This window comes from Gossypium raimondii, chromosome 11, assembly GCF_025698545.1.
Source record: "Gossypium raimondii isolate GPD5lz chromosome 11, ASM2569854v1, whole genome shotgun sequence".
Lineage (NCBI taxonomy): Eukaryota > Viridiplantae > Streptophyta > Magnoliopsida > Malvales > Malvaceae > Gossypium > Gossypium raimondii.
The window spans coordinates 10,091,471-10,117,345 of NC_068575.1; the positions used below are offsets into that span (position 1 = coordinate 10,091,471).

General features: G+C 34.5%; 3 protein-coding genes and 1 non-coding gene across 5 annotated transcripts; 2 read left to right on the forward strand and 2 right to left on the reverse strand.

Annotated features, from left to right (window-relative positions):
* The first annotated feature begins 1,083 nt into the window (after nt 1–1,083).
* On the forward strand, nt 1,084–1,243 carry LOC128034990 (U1 spliceosomal RNA). The gene has a single exon (XR_008191394.1). It is a non-coding gene; the product is annotated as a U1 spliceosomal RNA (small nuclear RNA).
* A 12,002-nt stretch (nt 1,244–13,245) lies between these two features.
* Nucleotides 13,246–22,064, forward strand: LOC105804723 (5'-3' exoribonuclease 4). Of its 2 annotated transcripts, XM_012637428.2 has the most exons (22): nt 13,246–13,610; nt 14,155–14,257; nt 14,341–14,417; nt 14,495–14,686; nt 14,841–14,960; nt 15,070–15,132; nt 15,234–15,380; nt 15,492–15,656; nt 15,742–15,819; nt 16,600–16,686; nt 17,409–17,489; nt 18,175–18,270; nt 18,373–18,443; nt 19,370–19,498; nt 19,617–19,693; nt 19,783–19,823; nt 19,923–19,997; nt 20,135–20,286; nt 20,363–20,467; nt 20,559–20,634; nt 20,816–20,898; nt 21,054–22,064. In XM_012637428.2, the coding sequence occupies exons 1-22, from the start codon at nt 13,404–13,406 to the stop codon at nt 21,721–21,723; spliced, it is 2,895 nt and encodes a 964-aa protein (XP_012492882.1). In that variant the 5' UTR covers nt 13,246–13,403; the 3' UTR covers nt 21,724–22,064. The 2 variants fall into 2 exon arrangements, with proteins under 2 accessions (XP_012492882.1, XP_052479917.1); XM_052623957.1 differs by lacking the exon at nt 15,492–15,656.
* Nucleotides 22,065–22,574: 510 nt separating this feature from the next.
* Nucleotides 22,575–23,620, reverse strand: LOC105804725 (uncharacterized). The gene has a single exon (XM_012637431.2). It carries the CDS (start codon nt 23,315–23,317, stop codon nt 22,712–22,714), a length of 606 nt encoding a protein of 201 aa, XP_012492885.1. The 5' UTR covers nt 23,318–23,620; the 3' UTR covers nt 22,575–22,711.
* Nucleotides 23,621–23,922: 302 nt separating this feature from the next.
* Nucleotides 23,923–25,569, reverse strand: LOC105804724 (probable transcription factor At3g04930). The gene has a single exon (XM_012637429.2). It carries the CDS (start codon nt 25,437–25,439, stop codon nt 24,171–24,173), a length of 1,269 nt encoding a protein of 422 aa, XP_012492883.1. The 5' UTR covers nt 25,440–25,569; the 3' UTR covers nt 23,923–24,170.
* Nucleotides 25,570–25,875: the final 306 nt, after the last annotated feature.

Sequence of the window (25,875 nt, forward strand, 5' to 3'; positions counted from 1 at the left end):
AACATGCTTCATGTACTCTTTATATATTTAAAATTTAGTCTCTTTACTTTTATTTTTAGGAATTTAGTCTCTTCATTTTTCAAATCTAAAATTCAAATTCAATTATTAATGCCGTTAAAATTATTTTATTAGATTTGTTGGTGTGACATTTGAAATAATAAAATGCTCACCTAGTAGCCGCGTAATAAAAGAAGTAGTGTTGTAATGGACTTTAATTTAAGAGAATAAATTTAATTTTTTAAATCTAAAAAGTTGAGGGACTAAATTATAAATGTTTGAAGAGTACAGAGACTTGGAGCAATTTTAACCATTTTCTTTTCTTATGTGAATTAAGAAGAAGGCGAAAATGAAGTTCCCCACTGGTAGGGCTCAACGAGGAGACCCTGTAGTTAAAATGATTTGAACAGGTTAGGAAGTTTGTATAGAAACATGTATGGAAGGAAGGCCACGTTTATAAATGTTCAATTAAAGCCAAATAAAAATTGCCCAAAGTTTTAACATTGTCTAACCAGGCATCCATGTTCAAAAAGCATTCATCAACGTTGAACTGCCTCAGTGCAAAAAGCAACAGATGACTGAGAAAATTAGGGTGAGTATTTAAAACCAAAGAAAATTGCTCAAAGTCTATACATTCTCTAACCATCCATGGACATTGAAACAACTTGGATTAATGTTTAAAGCCAAAAGGTCTCAACATTCCCTAACCATCCATGTTCAAGCTATGCTTGAGTGTTTGCTATGGACATTCAACTGACTCACCTCAAAAGCAAGAGAATACTGGTAGCCATGGGGATATATTAACCTTTCAGCATACTTGTTAAAAAATATGAGATCAAAGTCTCACAACTGAAATCATGGGCACACTGTTACAGAGCCCCCAGATTTCATTGAGGAGAGCTTTTCTGCAAACTCCTGATATCTCCCTGGGAGTTTCATCTATTCTTTGTAAGTTCCCTTCGTTCAGCCTTAGCAATCAATAAGAAGAACAGGTTTCCTGAAGCAGCACTATCCCATATTGACTAAGAAAGAGAAGGGGCCACGAGCGGGACTTAATAAATATGAGGCACCTAGCTAACTTGCAACATACTTACCTGGACGGGGTCGATGGGTGATCTGCAAGGCCCATGGCCTGGGTTAGCGACCTCCATTGCACCTGGGAGGGGCGCTCGCCTAAGGTCTCCTCAAGTAGGAGAGCCTACGTCATAATTTGTGGTAGTGGGGGCCTGCGTTCGCGCGGCCCCTGTCCAATGTTAGTTAAAGCATTTTGTTGAATGGGTTATTTTTTGGGCTTAATGACTCGGCCCTAAGGGTGTCATCTAAATGAAACACTAGTCTACCAAGACAAATACTTCTACATAATTTGATGTAGAAGTACCAAATAAAACACAGTTGTATCAAATGCAGAAGTTTGGATGTACAAATATAAAGTATGTTTCTATCAAATAGGGATTTTGGGAAGATATGAATATACGTGCAGATTATTGAAGTCACACAATAAGTATGATTAGTGTGTACAAATTTGATGCATATATGAATTATTAGATGTAAATACACGAATTATTGAAAATAAACAGTTCAATTTTTTTTTTTGAAAGCCTTTGGACTAATTTTTGTTTGAATAAATTTTGGGGTACAATAAGTTATATCTTCTTTAAAATAACTTATTAAGCAAATTTAAAAGATGATTATATGTTTAGGTTTTTATGTTCTATTTAATTTATTCATTTCTCTACTTTTAATTACAAAATAACAAATATAATCACATATTGAAGTGTCGTAAAATCAAATATATTTTTCTTACTTCATAAAAGTTTATATTTTTAAATTTAAATTTGATTTATTTATATATTAAATTTGATATAAATTCATTAAATTATTTTATGCAAAATTATTGATTACCATTAATTAAAAGTTACTAATGGAAAAATATTTAAAATTTAAAATTTAAAATATAAAGAAAATGAATTATTTCAAAGTTAATATTATAATTAAAATTTAAATATTAGCAAGTATTTGCGTAAAAAATATTAAAAAAAACAAAAAGGGTAAAAGTAGTAATACTATAGAGGTCCTCAGATTAGAAGTCAAATTGCATTTTATTTTCTCTAATAAAAAAGGGAAATTAGCCCCAATACATTAAATCAAAGAGTAAATTAGTCCTTTCTATTAAAAAATTTATCTATTTGTATTGTTAAAAACTGGCGGAGCTGATAGATAACGAAAAAGTGACACGTGACATGCCACATGTACATTATGTTGATATACAATTATCTGTTTTTAACAGTGGAATTTGATGAAATTTTTAATAGAAAAAACAATTTACTTTTTTATCTAATGTATAGGAACTAATTTGCCCATGTTTTTAGTAGAATGGACAAAATGCAATCTGACTCCTAATATAAGAGTCTTCATGATACTTTTACCAAATAAAAAAGTAAAAAAGAAGACAAAAAAATATAATTATTTTCATGAGCTCAGGTTTGAGTCTCATTCCATGTAAGTCATGTGTAAGTTCTTAGTCTATATTTATTCTCGTTTATGGCTCACCATATGTGGACCTTGTATAGTTTTATTCCAGATAGGTTTGGATATATTTTAGTTATCAGTCTAATAATGCTTTATAATGATTAATTTTGGTTATAGTTATTCAAATGTATTTTTTGTAATTGTGATTGTGTTTGTACAAGTAACTTTGTAAAAACACTCACATAAATTAATTGAAAAATACATTATGTTTAAAATATAATTATATTTGAAAATATAATTTACAATTTAATTCAATAATAATTAAAATATTTTTGTAACTAATTAAATTTTATTTATTTTAAATTGAAATTAATGAATGTAAATTTAAAGATAACAAAATAAATAGAATCATAATTAATAATGGACAAAATCGTGATTTTACTTAAAATTCATTTAATAAATAAACCTTAAGTTAATGGATATTTTTATCAAACCTTAAAGTAGGGAAAGAGTATTTTTCAAACCGTAAACTATTATTTTTCAAACCACTACTTTACCATAGAAACCCTAGTTGCTAGCTTTACCATTGCCGCCATGCAAGAAGGAAGAGGGAGAGAACATTAAGATTCTAGCAAAGATGCCACAACTGGCTTGAACAGCATGTGTACTTTCAGTGGAGGCAATGCCAATGTGAAGCCTAAAAAAGACGTTAGAATCACTACAGCAATGGTAAAAACTCCGACGGTGGAGGAGCCAAAGCCGAAAAATAGCCTTGGTATATTGACCATGACAACCACCAAGAGAAGACTTAGTGCAATGACACTAACGACCATCAAGGTTCAGATTAAGGAAACCCTAGAGAGATGTCGATGTTGCAACAGTAAAAGATAAAAGACTTCACAGAACAAGGGGAAAAGGAAAACAATCCATCATAAAAGAGGTCTTACTAGATGTCACAAGGATGAATAACAACAAAACGAGAGAATGCATAGAGCTCCAAGGCTCTACCTCTCACCGATAGACTGATAACCAAAATAGGAGTTGAACATAAGGCTGCTTTGAGTTGTTTAAAAGCAGAAGTAGCTTGGTCGTTCCAATTCCAAACGTCTTTCTTAAGCAGGTTTGTCAAAGGCATGGCCATTATGCCATAGTGCCTTTATAAACCTTCTGTAATATTCAGAAAGCCCAAAAATCCCCTCAACTCTTTAATGGAAGTAGGGAGAGACCAGTTGGCTACACATTCCACCTTAGACCTATCCATAGAAATAGTCTATTTGGAGATAATATGCCCTAGGTACTCTACTTGATTAGTACTAAAACAACACTTACTCATTTTATAAAGAGTTGGTGTTGCCTAAAAAGCATAAAGACCTCTCTAAGATGTGTCAATTGCTCAAACCAAGTGGTAGGATACACCAATATATCATCAAAGAATACCAGAACTGTTCTCCTGAGTAGTGGCTTAAATATGATGTTCATCAACCCTTGAAAAGTAGGGGGTGCATTAGTAAGCCCAAAGGGCATCGCCAAAAACTCATAATGGCCTTCATGAGTTTTGAAGGATATTTTTGGAATGTCAACTTCATTCATTCTAATCTAGCGATAACCAGATCTTAAATCCAGCTTAGAGAACACCTTAGCTTGTCCCAGTTCATCTAGTAGTTCCTCATTTGAGCTGTCTATAATCTACACAGAGCCTCCAACTGTCATTTTTTTTCTTTACCATTATCATGGGAAGGCAAAAGAACTACAATTGTCCTTAATTATGCCAACTTCAAGTATCTCTCTGATTAGTTTTTCTAATTATGATTTTTGGGCCATAGGATATTTGTAGAGTCTAATTCTAACAACTGCACCTTCATATTTGAGAGGAATTATCTGATTTTGGAGCCTGGAGGGGGTGAGCTAGTAGCAATCTTGAAAAGATCACCAAATTTCTTGAGAAGTAATTGTAATTCCTCAGGTGTGTCTCTAGAAGAAACTGTTGTCAAGGTTACTTGGTCAGCTCCAGTCATAAGCAAGGCACAAAGATCCATCTCCCTACCAATCGTTAACAAGCATTTAACTGACTGTCATTGCTTCATTACTTCAATACTTCCTGGTATAATACATTGAATAATGCTATGAACTCCCTTAGAAGAAAATTTATGGTCATAGAACCAAAATTCCAATTAATTAATCTTAGGGGAAGCAACCATTGTATTCCTAGAACCACATCACACACTTTAAAAGGTAAAACCATGAAATAGACAATAAAGTTGACCCCTTAAACCATCCATTCTACACTTTTACATGTTCCTTTGGTAAAAAGTTGCATTCCATCAACTATAATGACTTTCAGCTGCTGTTGCTGCCAAACAGGTAAATGCAGTCTAGTTACCAGCCGTGAATCTAGGAAGTTATGAGTACTCATTGATTATACTAAGAAAATGGCCTTAGTTTCACCCAACATTGCCTCAAATAACATAGTATAAGGACCTTGAGACCCTTTAATCGCATGTAAAAATAGTACTGGAGTTTATGGTTGATCTTCTTCCCAAACAGGGTCATCAAGCTTGTTTGAGCACTCTTAAAACTCCCCCACTTCTCCCTCACAAGGTAAGTCTAATAGCATTCGGTATAATTGGCTTTTGACACACTTGTGACTAGTGTGATATTTGGCTCCATACCATAACAGAGCTATTTTTTGCTTCCTCTTGGCCATAAGTGATGGACTCAACCCTTTTGTGGATCATTTGGATGCTACAAGACCACTTGATGATGAATTACTAGATAGCATAGACTGAGTAGAAATTGCTGATTTAGAGGCAACGGAAAAAGGTAGTTGAGGACTAAATCGGGACAAAAAGTTATTGCGAGCCAAAAATCCCTTCTTAGGAGAGACTCCTATAATGGTTTCAACCTATCTAGCAATATGATATCCTCCTACCAATGTTTGGGGCATAAAAAGTTGTAAATATTGACTTATCTCTAGCTTTAAATTACTAACAAATATGTTAAGAGTATAAGATTCAGGTAACTGAAGGTGGTTCATGTAATGGCCTAAATTCAAGGTTATCGGAACAGTAATTTTGTAACCACAAATCTGATTTAAAAATAAATTTATTTTAATATTTTTGCATGAATATTGATATGGTAGGAAAATCGTACGAAAATATAGATAGAAAAATTTTACCGATTTAGTGGTTAGTTAGAAAAATGAAAATTATTGAAGAAATTGGGTAAAAACAAGGTACCGAGACCTCGATGTCTTAAAAATGAGTCAAAAATATTTTTATAAATATTTATGAAATGTTAGTAATATGGTATTAAAATTTCGTTAGAAAATTTTAATGTTTGGGTAGTCAATTAAGTGAAAAGACTAAATTGAAAATAGTGTAAAAGTTACTAGAAGGATTAAATAGCTCAATTGTTAAATGAGGAGAGACATAAATTGAAAATAAGCCCAAAAGGAGATATTTTGGGCGGCATAAGCTGAGAAAAATAAGGAGAATTGGTGAAATAAGGGTAAAATGGGAAAATAACAAATTTTACTAACATTAAAATGGGACAAAATTGGAATATCTAGAATTCTCTTTATTTTTCTGCATTCTCATCAGCCAAAAACATCCTAAGGGTTTATTCAAGCTGGTTTTTCATAATTTTTGCACCAAGTGAGTTAATCCTTGCCTTTTTCTTGTAATTTTTGTGCTTCTAAGAGTTTTACAACCAGGTCCTATTATTAAATTCATTAGTTTTTGATTTTATGAATGAAATTGAAAGTTGCTATGAATATGTGCTGGAACTTTATGATGAAATAGCATGAAATTGAAGCTTTAATTTGTTTATGAGATGATTTTATTAGGTAATTTCAAAAGAAATTGATTTGTAGGACCTAATTGTGAAAATGTTTGGAATTAAAGTCTAGTGCTAAAATTCTGATTTCCAAAGGTTAGAAAGTAGTTTAAAGTGATGGGATAAAGTGTTAACTGAGAAAAATCAGCTCAATTGATAGGTTAATTGAGCAGGGATGAAATTATCATTTATTGAAAGCTTAGGGGAAAAATGGTAATTAACATCATGCACTAAAACAGTTTTGGACAGCAACAGTAGTCTAACTTTGAAAAATCACCAAAAATTGTATAGGTCAAATTAGAGAATTAATAAAATATAAAATTAAATATTATTGAGTCTAGTTTCTTATAAAAGAAACGTTGTAAGCAATGGAATTGTAAATCATGAGATATAATAGATTTTGTGAGACAATGTCAGAATGAATTCGGGTTCCCCTATTCTGACTTTGGAAAATCATAAAAAATTGGATAAAAATAATTAGGGGCTTAAATTTATATTTTTAAAATATTTAATGAGCCTATTTTCAAAATAAACAAACAAGAACATCATCCGAATTTTGTACAATGAGATAATTAATTTTTAGTGAAAAGGGGTCGGAACTGTTGAATAGTGAAATAGGAGAAACTTTAAAGAATAAACTGTACTTATTGGCTAAACCAAAAATTATGAAAATTTTATGGTAAGAAGATATGTAAGTCTAGTTTTGGGGAAAATTATCGGATCTTAATTTGGAGTTTTGTAGCTCAAGATATAAATAATTTAGTGACTATGACTCAATGAGACAGCTTTGAATGCACTATAAATAATAACAGAATTATAGAGAATGTTACATATGAACATGAAATGTATTAGATTGATGATTAAATTTATTTATTTAGATCCAGAAAATTCAAATACGAAGCTAGATCGAGGAAAATAAAAAGTTCGGGATTAGTAGATTTTTGTTTACGAACAAGTATCGAGGTAAGTTCGTGTAACTTGAATTATATTCTTAAATGCTTGAAATGTTTGTTATTGATGTGAATATGATTTGAATGTTCATTGTATGAAAATTGATGAAACATTGATATATTTGATAAAAAGGGAAAGAAATCCCGGTTGAATGGAAGGAAAATTCGATGGATCTCTGAAAAGGAATTGACGGTAAAAAGGATCTAGCCCGGATGGGTGATCCTATCCTGATATAGCCCTCCCGAATAATATGTGGAAAATGGATTTAGCTCGGACGGGTAATCTGAATTAGGGTCTGAATTTAGCCTGGACTGGTAATTCAGATCCAAGCTCATTAGAGTAATTGTCATTACAGGGGATTTAGCCTGGACTGGTAATCCCGACAATACTCTATGAGTTTATATTATAGGGGATTTAGCCTGGACTGGTAATCCCGCTGTAAGGATGAGGTTCGCGGGAGTGTGCTCTCTGAAATATATGAATTGACGGACCCGGATTTGTACACTAAAGTGTACCCCTGAAAATCCATCAAAATTCCGAGAAATTCAACGAGATAAATATGGAAAAATAACAAGGAAATGGAAATCATGGTATTGATGAGCTCATCAATCATGGTATATATTATTGATACATGGAAATTATTGGACTAATTTGAATGTTGAGTTTGTGCATGATAGGGGGATAATGTATTGAATGGGTGTATGAATGTTTATTGCATTGTATTGAAAATATTAGGTAAGTATAATGCTTGTTACATGAACTTACTAAGCACAAAGTGCTTACCCTGTTTCTTTTTCCCCTGTTTTGTAGTGTTAAGAGCTCGGAGGTCGGATTCGGTCAGATACGTATCACACTATCAATCTCAAGATCTCGATATATAAGGAAACTTTATTTTGGAAATCAATGGCATGTTTAAGCTAGTAAAGTAAATGTTAATGTGAAATGAATATATGGTTAGCCATTGGTATGGCTAACAAATTTTGGTTTTGGTATGTGATGATGTTATCTTATGAATATGTTAAATCTATCTTGAAAATATGTTGAATGGATTGGTTGTGTTGGATTGGTCTCGGTTAAAAATTGCAAGGAAGATTAGATATTTATAAAGGGGTTATATTGAGTTCAATAAAAAAAACTTTGAGATTTTGCGAAAAATTTCTTATGGTTTTGATTTAATCTCGGTTTGGTCCCGATGTATGTTTTGGGCTTCGGAGGCCCATCCAAGGGACGTCATGATATGTTTCAATAAATGAATAGTATTTAACTCGTAACAACAAAAAATTAATTCGGTAAAATCTAGTAATGCCTCATACCCTATTTCAGCGATGAATACGGGTAGGGGGTATTACAGTTCAAGAGGCTTACAATTTGATTATGGTAGTTTTCCATCGAGCCATATTGCTTCAAGGTTACTAGTTCAACCATTGAATCTTTGAAAAGGTTCGATCCATAACACTCATTCAAACTGTGAGCATAGCAAGCCTAATCCAGTAAGTGGAGACCCCCATATTTTTGGGCATAAAAATGATTCTAGTCCAGTGCTCGCCCCTCTAGGTGGAGCATCACCGTGCGTACCTTGTCACACTCAGGTACCCCTTCAGCTGTAAAATATTGCTCAAGCTTTGCCTACCAGCCACTGAAATTAGAACAGTTAAAGTAAGGGCAGTCTAACCTGTAGGAACACTCTTGGAAGGATCATTGTCGAGGTAAACCCGTGATATTCGGCCCCAAAAATGGTTGGGAAATTTTCTAGTGATCCTTAATTGGAAAACCTGGAGGCAGACCACCTAAAACTCTTTTCCCTTTATCCTGCACAATAACCCTCGAGCTTGAGGAAATGGTATTTCCCAAATATTGTTCAAATAAAGAGTGTAGCTCCAAACAAAACTCATCCTTAAATTCTTGAAGACAAACCTCTATTTTTTCATCCTACTTAGCATCCAACTAAGACACCTCACCCTGCAGTTTTCCCATTTCTTGCTGTAAAACACTCACCTCCTTTTGCAATAGCTTAGTAACCCCTTCCCTAGCCATGGAGAACCGTTGAAGCTCTGATACCTTTGATGAGAGAGAAATTAGAAGAAGTTAGGAAATAGAAAACAGAGAGAAGGAGAATAATTAATTGAAGAAATAAATTTAGTGCTTAACAAAATTCTAAAATTCTTTTCATAACTGCCCTTACCCACTTACAACATGATATATAGGAAAAAAAACAAAATAAATTACTGTTTACAAATTAGCTATAGTTACAGTACAACTAACTGTACCTGTAAAACCTCTAAACGCTCCGTTTTCGTTAAACCTTTATGCATATTGTTTCATTAAAACCTTTAAACACTTCATTTCACTACTGGCCCTTTGTTTTTTACTTCAATTTCGACCCATGACAACATGTCATTAATAGATAATACTATTCATATGCCACATCTACTAGGAAGTATAATTTGAATAATTAAATAACTTTTGAGACTTAACTTAAACAACTTCATTCAGTAAATTAACATTTAAAACCCCAATGATGAACCCACCACCAATTCGTTGAATCTTATGTGGACATTCAACGTTAACATATGCAAGAAGTTCATATATATAAATATATTTGAGACAAATGATAATACTAGTATGAAGGCCAATGTGAATGTGAAAATAGAATGTCAGTAATGACAATATATCGCAAAGAAAAGAGAAATAAAAATAAAGAACACATACATTTTTATGTGGAAACCCTTTCGAAAAAAAAACCACGAGTAGAAAAGAAGAAAATTCACTATGTTAAATTTGAATGATTACAATAGGAGTTTCAACTACATCTATTTATAGGTTGAAAAAACCTAATTCTAATCAAAGTCAAATATATTATGCTAATAAATGCTAAATATATTATACTCATAAATACCAAATCTTCTAGAAAGAATATATATTTTATTTAACTTGACTTGCAAGCAATCTCTTAGAATTTGGGTTACACAACTCTAACAATCTCTACCTTGCCACGAATTCTCAATGAACAAGTTTTTCACCTCTTCCATAAAACCCTTTAAGGGTTTAACTTCAACAATGAACATCAACCAAGTCTAAGCAATGTTCAAACTTGGTTATAGAAAGTGACTTAGTCATTATATCTGTAGGATTTTCATGAGTACTAATTTTGCTCACAACAATATCACCACGAGTAATAATATCATGAATAAAATGATACCGAACATCAATGTGTTTTATTCTGTTATGAAACATTTGATCTTTTGTAAGGAAGACGACACTCTGACAGTCACAAAATACTGTACTGATTTAAAAGTCTTCATTGAGTTCACTAAAGAGTCTCCCTTCAACCAAATAGCTTCTTTACAAGCCTCAGTAATCACTATGTACTCAGCTTCAGTAAGCTCTGTAAAAAGTGGGGGAATGATTCAGTGTAAAAGAGATACGAAAATAGAGTGTGAATGACTGAGATTACAAAGATTTTCTTTTTTTCGAAGGTGAATCGGGACTTTTTTTAATTTTTTTCTATTCTTTCTATTTTATTTTATTTTTTTATTTATAATAAAAAGGGAAAAAAGGAGAAAGGATCTTACCTGGTGCCGTCATGGTGTCCCCTCTCCGTCGCAATCAGAGGCCGGGGTGCCGTCGGAGGCCAAGGGACGACCTAGTGGTGGCGGTGCAAAAAAAAAAGGGTTCAAAAACCCTAAAAAGTTCTTACAGAAAAAGAAAGAATTGGAAACTTTCTTTTAGTTTTAATTTTGTTTCTTTTAAATTTTAAAAGCAAATATGAAATGGTGCCGTTTGGGGAAATGGGGGTCCGCCCGTCAGACCTTAAATGGTCTATTTCGCATTCGGTCCCCCTATTCTAGCAGTGCGTTTAAATTAAATTTCTGATTTCTTTTAAATTTTCCCGCATGTTTTATTTTTGTTCCATTTTGGCCCATCGCTGCGCAGCGTTTTGGGAAGACGGGAATAATTTCCCTTTTGGTCCCCCACTATTATGCGCGCATTTAAGTTGGTCCTACCTTCCAATTTATTTCAAATCTGCCCCACTTTTTTGTCTTTAAGCTCAATTTAATCCATTTTTAAGAAAAAACTATTATTTTATTTAATTATTTTTTCTTAAAAAACATTATTATTATATTATGCATTATAGTTATCATTATATATTTTCTATACATTCACATTCACGTATTTTACACATATGCATATTTAATATATATATATATATATATATAATTTGAGTTTTTTTACATGCATACATATATTTCTCTCGCACATTTTTTATATAGTTTTTTATTTTAACTTTCACATGCCTTATATTTTATACATACTTACCCAAATTTTATTATATATATATATATATATACATAAATTTGTATTTTTATTTTGTTGATTTTCACATGTACATATTTTTATATTTTTATCCTATTTTCATAAATTTCGCATACATATATATACATGCATATTTTCTTAGGAATTATAATAGGTTTTGTTTTGTTTTATATATTTCATTTATTTTTTATTTTATATACGTATACTTATATATACTGCTTTTAATATATGCTTATACACGTTTTCAAAATTTATTTATGTCTCATACTTATATTTTGAAAATATATATATATATATTTTAAATTAAAGTATCTCAGATCATATTGTATATTAACTTTTTAACATACCCTTTTGAAAATATATTTTGGTTTTAACCATTCATCAAAGTTATTTTCTTGCTTTAAAGGTTTTTTTTTGAATAAAAGCATTATTGGAAGTTTGAGATTTTCGAGGGAAATTGAGCCCTAACGTATTGGGTTCTGATTTTCTTTGTCAATCTTAAATGACCGAGAATATTCTTTATTCAAAATGCATGAGCATAAAAATCATTTTTGGGAACGTAACTTGTCGTGCCCTAACGTATTGGGTGTGGCCTGTTACTTTCTCGAAATGAAGATTTTCGTATAAAATAAGAGTGATATTCAAAGTTCGGGGATTATGAGAAATTGTACCCTAACGTATTGGGACTCGATTTCTTTACATGACTTGAACAATTGGTTATCCTTTTGCAAATTTCATCATTCAAGCTTATTTTAAATATTTTTTTTCAAATTTTCGACACCAAGACCTTAAATAATCAATTTGGTACCGATTTTGGGCGTCACGAGGGTGCTAATCCTTCCTTGTGCGTAACTGACTCCCGAACTCATTTTCTCAAATTTCGTAGGCCAAAATCATTTTTAAGGTGACCCGATCACACCTTAATCAAGGATCGGTGGCGACTCCCATTTTTCGTTTTTAAAGTTGACAACTAAATTTTTGTTTTCAAAAAACGGTTTCGACATTAACTATACTTGTTAAGTTTTACTAAAAATTCTATCAATCACGTATTTAGAACACAAATGTATATTTAAAATAAGATACAATAAATAGTGAAATATATAGTTTAAAATTAATTAATAATAATAGCATATGAAATATATACAATATTAAAATAAAAATAGATTAAATTGTAAGTAAAATTAAATTTAAACATATAAATACATTAAATTAAGAATATTAAATGAATACAATTGTCTATCATAGTGTTGCCATCACTAATTTCAAGTTAAATTGCAACATCAACTCAATCAACAATATTATTAATATATACAGATAATAAAAATGCATAATAAAATTAAAATGTAAAAAATAAAATAAAATTTTAATTGAATGATAAATGTAAGGTTTTACTAATATAATTGATGTGGATTCAAATTCTAATTATATTCTAATTTATTTATTTATTAATTAAAAAATTAAAATTAATTTGTAGTAATTATATTTTTAAACACCTTAATTAAAATAACAGATTTTTTAAAATTTAAACCAAGTATATTCTTTTCCGCCAAATTGAATAATTCCCTGTCCCTTAGGTTAGCCAGCCTATCCATATTTTACTTCCCACCATAATGTAGGGCAGTTTAGTCATTTCAGTAAGCTCACAAAAGAAAGGCTTTTTATATTACCGTTGCGACCGTACAATTTCACCGTCACTGACACATCTCGAATTCTCTCTCTCTCTCTCTCTCTCTTTTTTCTTTCTTTTTCCGATATTTTCCCTATATCGGAAAAAAAAAACCTCACCCTCCAAAACCTTTGGTTGACCGGAGGAACCTCCAATTCTTCACAGCACAGCCATGGGAGTACCGACGTTTTACAGGTGGCTTGCGGATCGGTACCCGCAATCAATCGTCGACGTAATCGAGGAAGAACCGAGAGAAGACGCAGATGGAAATCAAATACCAGTTGATGTCTCTAAACCTAACCCTAACGGCCTCGAATTCGATAATCTTTATCTCGATATGAATGGAATCATTCACCCTTGTTTTCACCCCGAGGGCAAGGTAATTTTTCTTTTTGGAAATGAAAGACCTTCAGAATTTCTTTTTGTTTGGGTTATTTGTTTTTTCTTAATTTTATTTTGAGTTGATTTTAGAATTTTTTGTCGCTGTTAGGGATGTAATTATGATGATTAATTTGCGAACTGTCTGGAAATGTGTTTTTACTTAAGATGTAGTTTAGTAAATGTAATTGGGAAATATATGTTGCTTAGGAAGGGTATTATGGTGCTAGAATTAGCTTTTGCGGAGGAGAAGGTTTTAGGTAGGGTCTATTTGCAATCTGTATATAAATACAGTTTTGATTGAAAGCAAGTTTTAGGGTAACCAAGTGGTGGATTGGATATTATTATGGTGAGGAAGTTGTAGTATGTTTTCCTTTCTTAGTATGATCTTGATTACCATGCATCGAGAAGTATTGTCCTTGATGACTGGTGCATCAACATTTTTCCTTTTTTGTGTTCCGTAAGTTGGTATATTGGTTTTTATTTCTGCCTTGGCCTTGATCTTTTACTGGATATCACTCATCGCGATGTTTTATTTATTACAGCCTGCACCTGCCACTTATGACGATGTATTTAAATCAATCTTTGACTATATTGACCATCTCTTCTCATTGGTTCGTCCTAGAAAGCTACTCTATATGGCAATTGGTAGGCTTTATTCCATGTTTATTCAATTTTCTTTCTTCTTTTAATTGTTTCTTTAATTCATTTTGTATATATAATATTTGTAGATGGTGTTGCCCCTAGAGCTAAGATGAATCAGCAACGAACTCGACGTTTTAGAGCGGCAAAAGATGCTGCTGAGGCAGTAAGTCTTTGAATTATTTAGTGGATTCTAATGATCAGATTAGTTGATTTATCTTTTGGTTGTTTATGTCATGTTAGGCAGCTGAAGAGGAGAGATTGAGGAAAGAGTTTGAGGCTGAGGGCAATGCTTTGTCCCCCAAGGAAAAACCTGAAACATGTGACTCAAACGTTATTACTCCTGGCACTTCATTTATGGCTGTGTTGTCTGTAGCTCTTCAGTATTATATACAATCTAGGTTGAATCACAATCCTGGCTGGCGGAATACAAAGGTGCGAAGGACATTATCCTTTGGCTTCAAAGATTGGATGATTCCTTGCAAAATGGATAATCCTTTCTGTATAATTTTCCCATATACTTTTGGCTTTCAGGATACTTTGTCTCTCTAAATTTATTTATGGGGCTGCATTGGGTGATTATTTGAAGGTTATTCTTTCTGATGCAAATGTTCCTGGTGAGGGAGAATACAAGATTATGTCATACATTCGTTTACAACGTAACCTTCCTGGCTTCAATCCAAACACGCGACACTGTCTGTATGGTCTGGTGAGAGTCAACTCCATAACTAGCCCTTCACACTATGCTACTTCTGATTCATTTATGGCTCTCTCATAGATGTTTTAATTGTAGTGCTAAATTAATTTGTCATGATCAGGATGCAGATTTGATCATGTTGTCCTTAGCTACACATGAGGTTCACTTTTCAATTTTAAGAGAGGTCGGTGCCTCTTTATCTTAATTTTAAATCTTATTCTTAGTTTCAAACAATTTATTCCTAATGGTTGTTTTTATTATTATTCATTTTCCATTGCTGTGTAGGTGATTGCTCTTCCTGGACAACAGGACAAGTGCTTTCTCTGTGGTCAAGTAGGTCATTTGGCAGCAGAGTGTCGTGGTAAGCCAGATGATGAAACCGGAGAATGGAATGCTGTGGATGATACACCTATACACAAGAAGAAATATCAGGTACAGAAGTAACTCAATCTCCATTTAAGTGATACAACACAAGCACAATTGTTCTTTCCTCTTTTTCTTGCTTGGTTTATACTGTGCTGATTTGGCTAATTGTATGGACAGTTTCTTAACATATGGATGTTGCGAGAATATTTGGAATATGATTTAGAGATCCCCAACCCTCCATTTGAGATAAACTTTGAAAGAATAGTGGATGATTTTGTTTTCATATGTTTCTTTGTTGGCAATGATTTCCTTCCCCATATGCCAACATTAGAAATCAGGGAGGTATATGATTGCCTTAGTTTCTGTGCCTGGTTTTTCTTTATTCTATTAAATTATTAATCAAAGCATAAGTAATTTTCTGTTTCAGGGTGCTATAAATCTTTTGATGCAAGTGTATAAAAGGGAATTTGCAGCCATGGGTGGTTATCTTACTGATGCTGGTGAGGTAATTTTTCCCTATTTTTTTTATGTATCTGTTGAGTCTTTGTCATAAAGTTCACTATGAACTATAACAGATAAAAGTGCATCAATGGAATATCTAGTTATCAACTGGAGCTTTATTTCTTTATAGTAAAGATCAGTAGAGTGAAGAACTCACTATTCTTTGAAATGAAGCGTTTGTGGGAGACTAATAATTTCCATTTTTACCTATCAAACATCAAATTTAGTGATTATCTCATCAGGAGTTGGGAATGGATTTCATCTCCAGTTCAAGTCAAATAGATATTTATTATACATTTTCTGTCTTCTCTTTTTGGTAGGTGGGATGGGTTGTTGTGCGTGGATACCAGTATACATTCATAAAACCAGTACACATTTCTTTAACCATTGACCATCTCAAAATTCCCAAATCTAGAAAAATTTACCTTTTTAACTTTTTCTCTTCCCAAAATTATTTAGATTCCTAATCAATGGCTAGATGCTATATTGCTGTTATCATGAGATTTTCTGCTGAAGAACAACAGATCAAAGTTAACCAATTAACGATGGGTGCATATTTGTTGACATTCTAGAAAGGAACTGAGATAGAGTACAGGCTGACTTAATGAAGTGGGTCCTCCTTGTTAACGACTTAATTCATTTATCATGAGAAAATAGTGTGTTGCATAAGATCAGAAGAAATTGTTGTTATTTTTAATTTCTTGTCCAGATCAGGCTACAACTGTTCTTTCTCATGGTTGCTGATATCATCCCCCCCCCCCTCGTTTTTTTTTTGCAAGCACAGGTTTTGTTAGATAGAGTGGAGTATTTTATTCAATCTGTTTCTGTTCATGAAGACCAAATCTTTCAGAAGAGGGCTCGTATACAGCAGGTGAGTTACATCTTCTGTTCTTTGATGCATATGTGTATCTCCTATCCAGTTGAAAACCAGGACATGAAATTTGGATGATTATATTATATTTTGATGTTTTTTTTTTTGACTGATGTGATGCTATATAAGTTGGGTGATTTCAGTAATATCTTTTAGAGCTAGGTTGCTTTTCTCTTGGAGCAATGTGTTACATTAATTAAAAAAAAAGTATTGTATTTATCTTCTATTGATTTCTGTGAAGTAGGCTTAGCTGGAAAAATAATTGCTCACTTAAGGGGGGACCAATCTTGGCCATTTTTTTAAAGAATCTTTTGTTCCTTCCAAGCAACTACAAACATGTATGCAGAAATATGTGTAAATGTTCAAATTTTACTGCATCCAACAAATAGCAACACACAACAGCTGGGGAAGTGACTTTTCAAGAGATTCTTACTGAAGTGCAAAGTAATCTCTTGAAGGCAAGGAGAAATATATTCTTGATAGTAATAAATTTGTAAATTTTGAAGTTCAGTGAACTTCTATTTTATGATTACTGTTTTAGTCAGATCTTTTACTTGTCTTTATGAATAAATTGTGGTTGTGCGCAAGTTGTGTGCTAAAGTTATGAGCTTTTGGCTTTCCATTGGTGATTGGTGGTTTATCATGCACATCTTCCTTAAGTTGTTTTATTTCTACTTAAGTTCTCATATAAGTTCCTTATGTTGGTAAATGACTATTTTCAGGCAATTGAGAATAATGAACAGATAAAGCTTAAAGCAAGAGGAGAGTCCTCTAAGGATGCACAGGCAACTGTTGTAGATAAGGTCTGTGTAATAAATCATTTTGTTTTAAATTAGAAATCTGTGTTCAAGTAAAATGGCAGGTTCAGTGTCTCTACAGGTGAAATTGTTTGGATTGTAGGTCAAAGTGAGAATTCAGGTTGTTACTAATTCGAAGCATATTGACGAGCTCACAGATGCTTAATGCTTAACTTGATCTGAACCAAGTGATATCATTATCTGCACTGAATTAGCTACCAAGTGATATCATTATCTGCACTGAATTAGCTTTACGCTCTTTTATTGATAAATTGAGAAATCTTTTGGTTATGTGAAGTCTTAATTAACTTTATGCTCTTTAATTTGCACTGAATTTTGTTGAATATCATTGTCCACTAACTTATCTTGACATACATTTGAACTGATGGCTTAACCTTCCACTTAATCTTTTAACCCATAAAGTTGAAAAGTGAAGGGGGGAGTTATAGTAAATTGCCGTGAATTTTGTAGAATATCATTATCTGCGTACTTTATTGACATCCATTTGAACTGTGAGCTTAAGCTGTTCCACTGTTGGTCTTATATTTCATAATATGTAGAAGTGAAGGGGATAGTTATGATATGTAGAATCTCATGCAAGCCCTGACTGTCCTTTGAGCAATCGGAGAAGTGTGGTAGCTTTTTGTGATCAGCTTCTTGCACTGTAGTAATCTACTTGTTCTTTTTCCAGATTAAATTAGGGGAACCAGGATACAAAGAAAGATATTATGTTGAGAAATTTGACATATCAAATCCCGGGGAGATTGAAGAAGTTAAAAAGGACATTGTAAGTTTAAAGTCAAAGTCTAGTGGAAGATTTTTGCCACAATACATTGTGTATGTGGTATCCTGGTAGAAGAGCTGTAATGGTTGTTTCTACTTCTTGCAGGTTTTGAAGTATGTTGAAGGGCTATGCTGGGTATGCCGCTATTACTACGAAGGTGTTTGCTCCTGGCAATGGTTAGTTTTGTTTTGGACTGGCAGAAAATTTGTATCTATGTTCCCTTCTATCTGTCATTTCGTAAACTAAACGAACTAAGATTAAATACAAGAGCATAAGCATTTTCTGTATGCTCTTGGCATTGACTTATGCATCCTTTCGCCTGCTTATGCTTTCCAATGCTATGCTTTAAATGCCAAGTGAAGCCTATGCTCTGCAATGGATTTATGTGTTTTTTTCCTCCTTATGCTTTCCAACGCTCTGCTTGCATTACTAGTAAATATCAGAAAGAGACAGTGTTATCTATACAAAAATTCACTAAAGTTTGCTTGGTAGGGTGGAAAGTTGAAAGAGGAGAAAAGTGGATAGATAGAAACATATTTTTTCTATCTATTGGTGTGCTTGGCTGGAAAGATGGAAAAGTAGAAAGAAAAAGTAACATCTTTCCATCAGTTGCTTGGTAGAGTTGAAAGTTGAAAGAAAAACATATGCATGCTTAACTTATTCCTCTCTCATTTCTTTCCTCTTGCCTTTCCAATTTGAAATGATTTGTTTTTATACATTATGATGCAAAAATGGTCGTCTTTGTTATTTCTTTTCTCACTTCTCTTTCCTACCGGGCGCAGTCAAAATTTGCCCTTTCCACTTTTGTACTTCCCTCTTTCCATCCTCCCACTTTCAAGTACACCCTTAATGCTGTGTGCTATTGTCTTTGTAAACAGTTGAGACATTTTCAACTTAAAGGTTTTAGGTTTTAATCATGGTCAAGGAGAGCCAGGTATTTGGTATCTGATACTCTTTCCGTAGCTCAAACTGCAGTTGGCTTCTGCTGTATATACATGTCTAGTATGACTACCTAACAAATAGTCCAAAATATGCTACATGTCTTGCAATATGGCTTTTTTATTCAGTTTGTCTAAAGTGGCATCTACACTGTTTCCTTCAGGTTTTATCCATATCATTATGCTCCATTTGCTTCAGATCTTTCAGATCTAGCTGATTTGGAAATAACATTTTTCATGGGAGAGCCATTTAAACCCTTTGACCAGCTCATGGGAACACTGCCAGCTGCCAGGTTTCTTTGCTTTATATTTGTTGTCTATAAGTATATGGCATTTTACGTCAAATATTTCTTTTTGGTTCTGGTTTACTGTTGCTTATGCTATACTATTTTATCTCTTATCACGTTATAGTTATAAAGCTTTGCCTGAAGAATATGGGAAACTGATGACTGATCCATCATCACCTATCTATAATTTCTATCCCACTGGTAAGAAGTCAATCAACTCTTGGTGGTCTCTTTGTCTTGTGAGATTCCTCCCCTCTTGTAAAGGTCACTGAGATTTCTTTGTGCGGCAGATTTTGAGATTGACATGCATGGAAAACGCTTTGCATGGCAGGTGTATTCTTATCTAGAAAGTTAACTCATTTTTTTATTTATTTTCCTCATGCATTTCAACAAAAAAATTGTGGACTCTTACCCTTTTTCTTTCCACCAGGGTGTTGTCAAATTGCCATTCATTGATGAGAAGAAGTTGCTTTCTGCAACAAGAAAGCTTGAAGCTACTTTAACGGTCTGAATGGTTGTTTTAGATTAGAAAGCTTAATTTCTAAATGATGCATGCGAAATATCCTGGAGTCTTCTTTCATGCATCGCTTGTTCTTACAATGTTTTTGGTTGATTCATTATTCTAACCCTTAATATCTACAGGCTGAAGAGCAGATTCGGAACAGTGTGATGCTTGATCTGCTATATGTCCATCCCCTTCATCCTTTGGCTTCTCAAGTGATTTCGTATTATCAAATGTACCATCATGTTCGCCCCCATGAAAGATTCTTATGGCCAATCGACACAAATGCTAGGTTGGTTAATCTAACTGTTAATTATTGAGTGTTCGCATTTGAAATAATTTTTACGGAACATCTGTTGGTTTCACAGTGGTGGAATGAATGGATTTCTTTGGTTATCTGAAAGGAATGGTTGGCAACATGTAGTCTCTTCCCCTGTCAAGGGTTTGCCGCATATAGAATTTAACCAAGTGTTGTAAGTCTTCCATGGTCCTATTTCCATTTTTTGTCATGAACGCTTGTATAAATTTATCCTAACTATTTTTCATGCATTTTTTTCTTTGCAGGAATATTACATATCTTAATCCTTCACACCATAGACACATTCCAAGACTTCCACAGGGTGTTTTGGTACCCAAAAAGGTATGACTTTTTGACATAGGCGTAGGCTTAAATTTATTAGGTATAATTAGGGAACACAAGGATGCACAAGATTACCATTGAACTTTCTTTTATGGTACTCTCTCATCCTGAGAAACATGACAGAGCATTGTGGACCCCTCAGCAGAGTTTACTTTTAAACACATGCATATCACTCTTGCAGGTTCTAACACCATTGGACATCAAACCTTTTCCTGTATTATGGCATGAAGACAGTGGTGGCCGGCGCCAGCAAGGCAGAGATCGGTGAGAATCTTAGCATGATTTTAGAGATCTGTTACCATACTATTAAAATTTGCCATCAATTTAGTGCCAGTGCTGATAGGACCTCAGAATTTATTCAAAGGCCTTCATAGCTGCCGCTGGTTACTAGGATATTCATTGTTAAATTTGTTTGACAGGGAACTGGTACCTGGTGCAATCATTGGGCCTCAGCTAGGAGAGGCAGCACATCGTCTTGTCAGGAATACTCTTAATATTAAATCAAAGGGGCCATCCTCTTGGTCGTTCGAGCAACCATCTTTTAATATGTCAAGCAACTACACCAGCATTAGACCAAGACCTGCTGGACCAGCAGGTTATGAAAGGGGCTTTCTTGATGACCCAAACCATTATTATAGCAGGCAGCCACGTGTGACTGGACCATTAAGTTATGGAAGGGGATACGGTAATGGCGCAAATTACTATGGTCAACACAACCATCCTCAAGGTATATCGGGTAACCCAAGACATCCATCATCCAATGGTATGCAAGTCAAAAACAACTACAGGGCACAGGATAGATTACAGAATCAGGACCGTTATTATGATTTGAGGACTGGAATGTCTGCTTTGTCTTTTGAGGGAAGTGCCAGAGGTAGAGCACATGCAGAGATGTCTTCGAAAATGCCAAATTCTAGGTGCCTGCAAAATCTAGATCTCCTGTCTGAGCAGAACACGGGTGCTGCTCCCCTACCACCCAACACATGGATGGGTAAACCAGTTAATGTAAACCCTGGAAGTCGCTTAAAACAAGAAAACGCATCAAGTGGAGCTTACGAGAAGCAGATGAAGAAAGGTTTATCAGATTAAGATTCGTCCATCTCCTGTAAATCAGCAGTGATCATGATATCGGATGGGGTTGTTGCCTATTTCTTTGACACAGGCGTGTACATTCACTAATTGTCAACTTTTTAACTTATAGTTCATGCAAACCGTTGCGTAGTTTAAACCATAGGTTCCCATCACACCACCAAAACTAGGACTGTTATGTTGATAGTGTCATTTATATGTTCAAGTTGTACAAATAGGCATCATCATATTGTAGATCTCAGTTTACAGTATAGCATTGGCAAGAGCCGGAACTGGCAAAGCCGCCTGTTGTGTTTTGTAACTGAACGGAGAAAATGTGATTGGTATGTTTCTCATTTCAAGGATGCCCCTTTCATTGCTTATTCTATTACAACCAGGATAGACATGATTGTATGACAAGTTTACTTGTGTTCCATTATAAGTATGTAAATCACAACTATCATTGCTACTTTGTTTTTTTAAACGCATTTATATGTATATTTTTTGAAGAAGTTCGTAAGTGTAGGTACAATTACAAATAATATGTTAAGAGATATATTTAGACATGATCTACATCTGAGGAAATTCACATGATATTTGGTAAATGAATGAGGATCAAAGCTCAGATTACTACAAAACAAAGCCTAGAAACAAGGCTTAAAAGCTGGTAAACCTAAAGTTCAAGGTGTTAGTATCGTTGCCATGGGGAAGGATCATTCAATATCTAAGATTCTACAATCTTGTCAAAGTACTTGAAACCACAAAATCTCTTTTTGGATTAATGGTTGCCAATGGTACCATGATCTATTCAAAACCCTTGAATTTTATATTTTAAGCATGCATGGAGCAACGAAATGCCAAGAAAACTAAAATGAAACACAAAACTCAAAGAAGGTTCGATTTTTTTTGGGGGGTGGGGGGGGGGGTTGATGGATTTTCCTATTTGCACAAAAATATACCTTTAAGGCAAAGAACAATTACAGAAATTTATATTATGCACCCTACCTACCTATTGCAAAAAGTAGCCACTCAAGAAGAGCACAAAGAAGAAGAACAAACTGCCATAAATTAAGAGGGCTTTTTGACCAGAAGTAAGAGCATTGCCTCCTAAACCAAACTGCTGATTCTGAGCAAACCCAGCAATCTCAACACTCTTACTCTCAAAGAAAGACTTTGCAGCCCCACAGGTAGGGCATCTCCAATCATCAGGCAACTTATCAAACTGAAACCCTGGTGGAATTGGATAGGAAGGATCACCCACTGCTTCATCATACTTGAACCCACATGACCTGCACTCATATATCCCTGTGTTCAACACTGCAAACTTCTCTTCTAACCTGCGTTTGTCAATCGTCTCTTCTCCCCCACTTGTTTCTTCCACTGATGGAGATTGTTTGTTATCTGGGTCAGAAGTTGGGGTTTCTTGACTGTCTTCTTTTGAGACATCAATGGAACGAACGGTGAAATGGGGTTGGTTTCTATGGGTTTGGAGGATGTTGGGAGGAATTCTGGAGAGGAGTTTATGGAAGGGAAAGAGATTAGGTTTTTTGGGCTTGGGACAAGATTGGGTTAAGTGGTGAAGAGGAAAAATGAGTCTTGCTGTTGCAGATGCCATTTCAATGGAGGATTTCTCTTTCTATTTTTACTGATTTAGGGTTTTGGCGTCAGACTTGGTTTAGTGATATTTTTGGCAGTGGGTGGAGGAGAAATGAAAGGGATCCATGGAAGGGAAGGGGCATATGCCCTTTTCCTGTTTGAAAAAAATAAAAGGATTTGGATAAGGTGAGGCACCTGTCTCTCTGTCTACCATGCAACTTCTTGTTATGGGGCTAATTTTTTGTTTTGACTTGGATAAGCCTGGTTTTCACTTGGGCTCCAACTCCTCATTTTCCTTTTTACAAAGGAAAGGTAGAAATTGTTCCAGGATCAAATACGAAGTTTTGATCCCGAGACTGATATCAAAGACTTTGCCACCTCACCATGGTATGTGGAATCGACATTTAATTTTACAAACAAAATAGATGGATTGGATCTGGGATAACCCAAGAAATTTTATATATTAATAATGTGAATCAGAATAGCCTGAAACCTAATCAAACATTCAATTTTGCAGCCCTTCTTTTCTATTATGCTTCATATAAAAACCACACTATAGTGTCTTCCCTCTGAAACTACCAAACATTTACCCATGACATCAAATCAAGTTGAATAAGCTTCAGCTTCAAAATAACCAGAACTCGTTATTCCAAAACCCAAAAAGCACTCTGTCAAGGCTTTACATTAATCGTAACATAACATCCTCTAAGCAAATCAACCCAACTCATGTTTGAATATATCATATATTGTACACAGATGTGAAAAAAAATATTATAACAAACAAACTAAGCAAAGCAGAACCATCATTTCAATCAAATCAACCGAAACCCAAAAGCCACTTTCTTCCCTACACTATATCAGCTTATCCAAAATCACCTATTCATCGACCGGAGCTCCTCCAAAGCCGCCTTAATCTCATCCTGCACCAGCTCCACCCGTTTCGAATAAACTTCCAACTCCATTATCTGCAGCTTTCTCCATCTTTCATCCATCCATTCCCCGTTGCCCCCACCGCCGCCCAAACACAATGGAATTGCATTCATCACCAATCCACTGATCCCTCTTCCTCCATATCCCCCTCCTCCTCCCAGTACACTACCTAACAACTCCTTAAACAAGGGTGTTACACAACTCCTCACGGTCTCCTCTATGACCCCGGCCGCCCCCGTGTTAGCTCCTCCTCCACTGCTACCACCACCAAGTGCTTCTACATTACCATTATCATTATTAACCCTATCATTAGAGTTACTATCTATATGCACAATTCCATCGTTTACATCTATTTTTTCCTCCATTTTCACTCCTTTATTCCTCGACCTTTTCTTCGTGGCTGCTGGTTTCTGTGTCAAATTCTTTTTCTCTCCACTTTCATCGATCAAACTAGCGTTGTTATTATTGTTATTTTCGTCATCATCTAAGACATTATCTTCTACTTTGCTAACACCATCACTCCAGATCCTTCTAGAAATTTCAAAAGTAGCTTGATCATGAGGGCTTTTGAAGGAAAATTCTTTACCTGAACTGATCTTGCTAATCACGTTCCTATATTTCTTCTTCAACCTTCGAAGCTTCTCCACTAATTGATTCTTGTTGAAATCCAGCTGGAGTTTCGATTTGATTTGATCGTAAAACAAAGCCGTATCTTGATGGTGATGGTGAGAAGTAGAAGAAGGATTTGAGCTCGTTTTCAACATTGTGTAATCGAGGAACCCTTGGAGAAGCTCGATCTCGTCTTCGTCGGTCCATAACCGTTGAAATAACCGTCGCGAATCGTCCAATTGCTGCGGCGGCGGAGTTTTCTTCTCCGCCACGACGGAATCGACGCGTTGGCTTTTGGAATCAGGAGGCAATTCGTCGGTCGAGATGGCGGCGATGGTTACGGCGGCGGCGGAGGGGACGGCGAGAGGAACGGCAGGGACTGAGGCGAAGGATACTTGGGAAGGGATCGGTTGAGGGAGTAAAGAAGGGGAATTTATGTCTTCTTCTTCCTCTAACAATACCTCGTCTTCTTCATCGTTCAAAACGTCTTCGTTACCGTTAAGGACGTCGTCATTTTCGTTGATCTCGTTATCGGAGGAAGAAGGTTCGTCGTCGTCGTCCTGAGATACCTCGAAAACGGCGCCGTACTGCTCCGAAGCCATAAGAGGTTCACGAGGAATCGGTGATTAGGAAAGCGTGTTTGTTGGACTCGGTTGAAGAGGAAGGGGAAGGTGGGATGTTTGGTTAGAGAGAGCTAACAGTCAACGCGCTTCCTTGGCGCGTGTTCGGGAGATTTAACATATATAGAAAATTTTAAATTTCTTCTTCAACTTGTGACTTAATTGTAAAATGATTGTAAAAGTTAATTCCCGTAAAACTATAACCCAGAAATTAAATTGATTTTTAAAACTTTAAAATATTTCAATTAAGATCAATCAAGGTCAAAGCTCGGAAAATTAACTTGCAGAGTTTGAGGTTTGATGTTTAAAGTTTGTGATTTGGATTTAAAATTCAGAGTAAAAATGTTATCAAAATTATATATTAATGATATGAAAAAAATGATGATAACCATGACCATGATCCATAAAATGTGACATA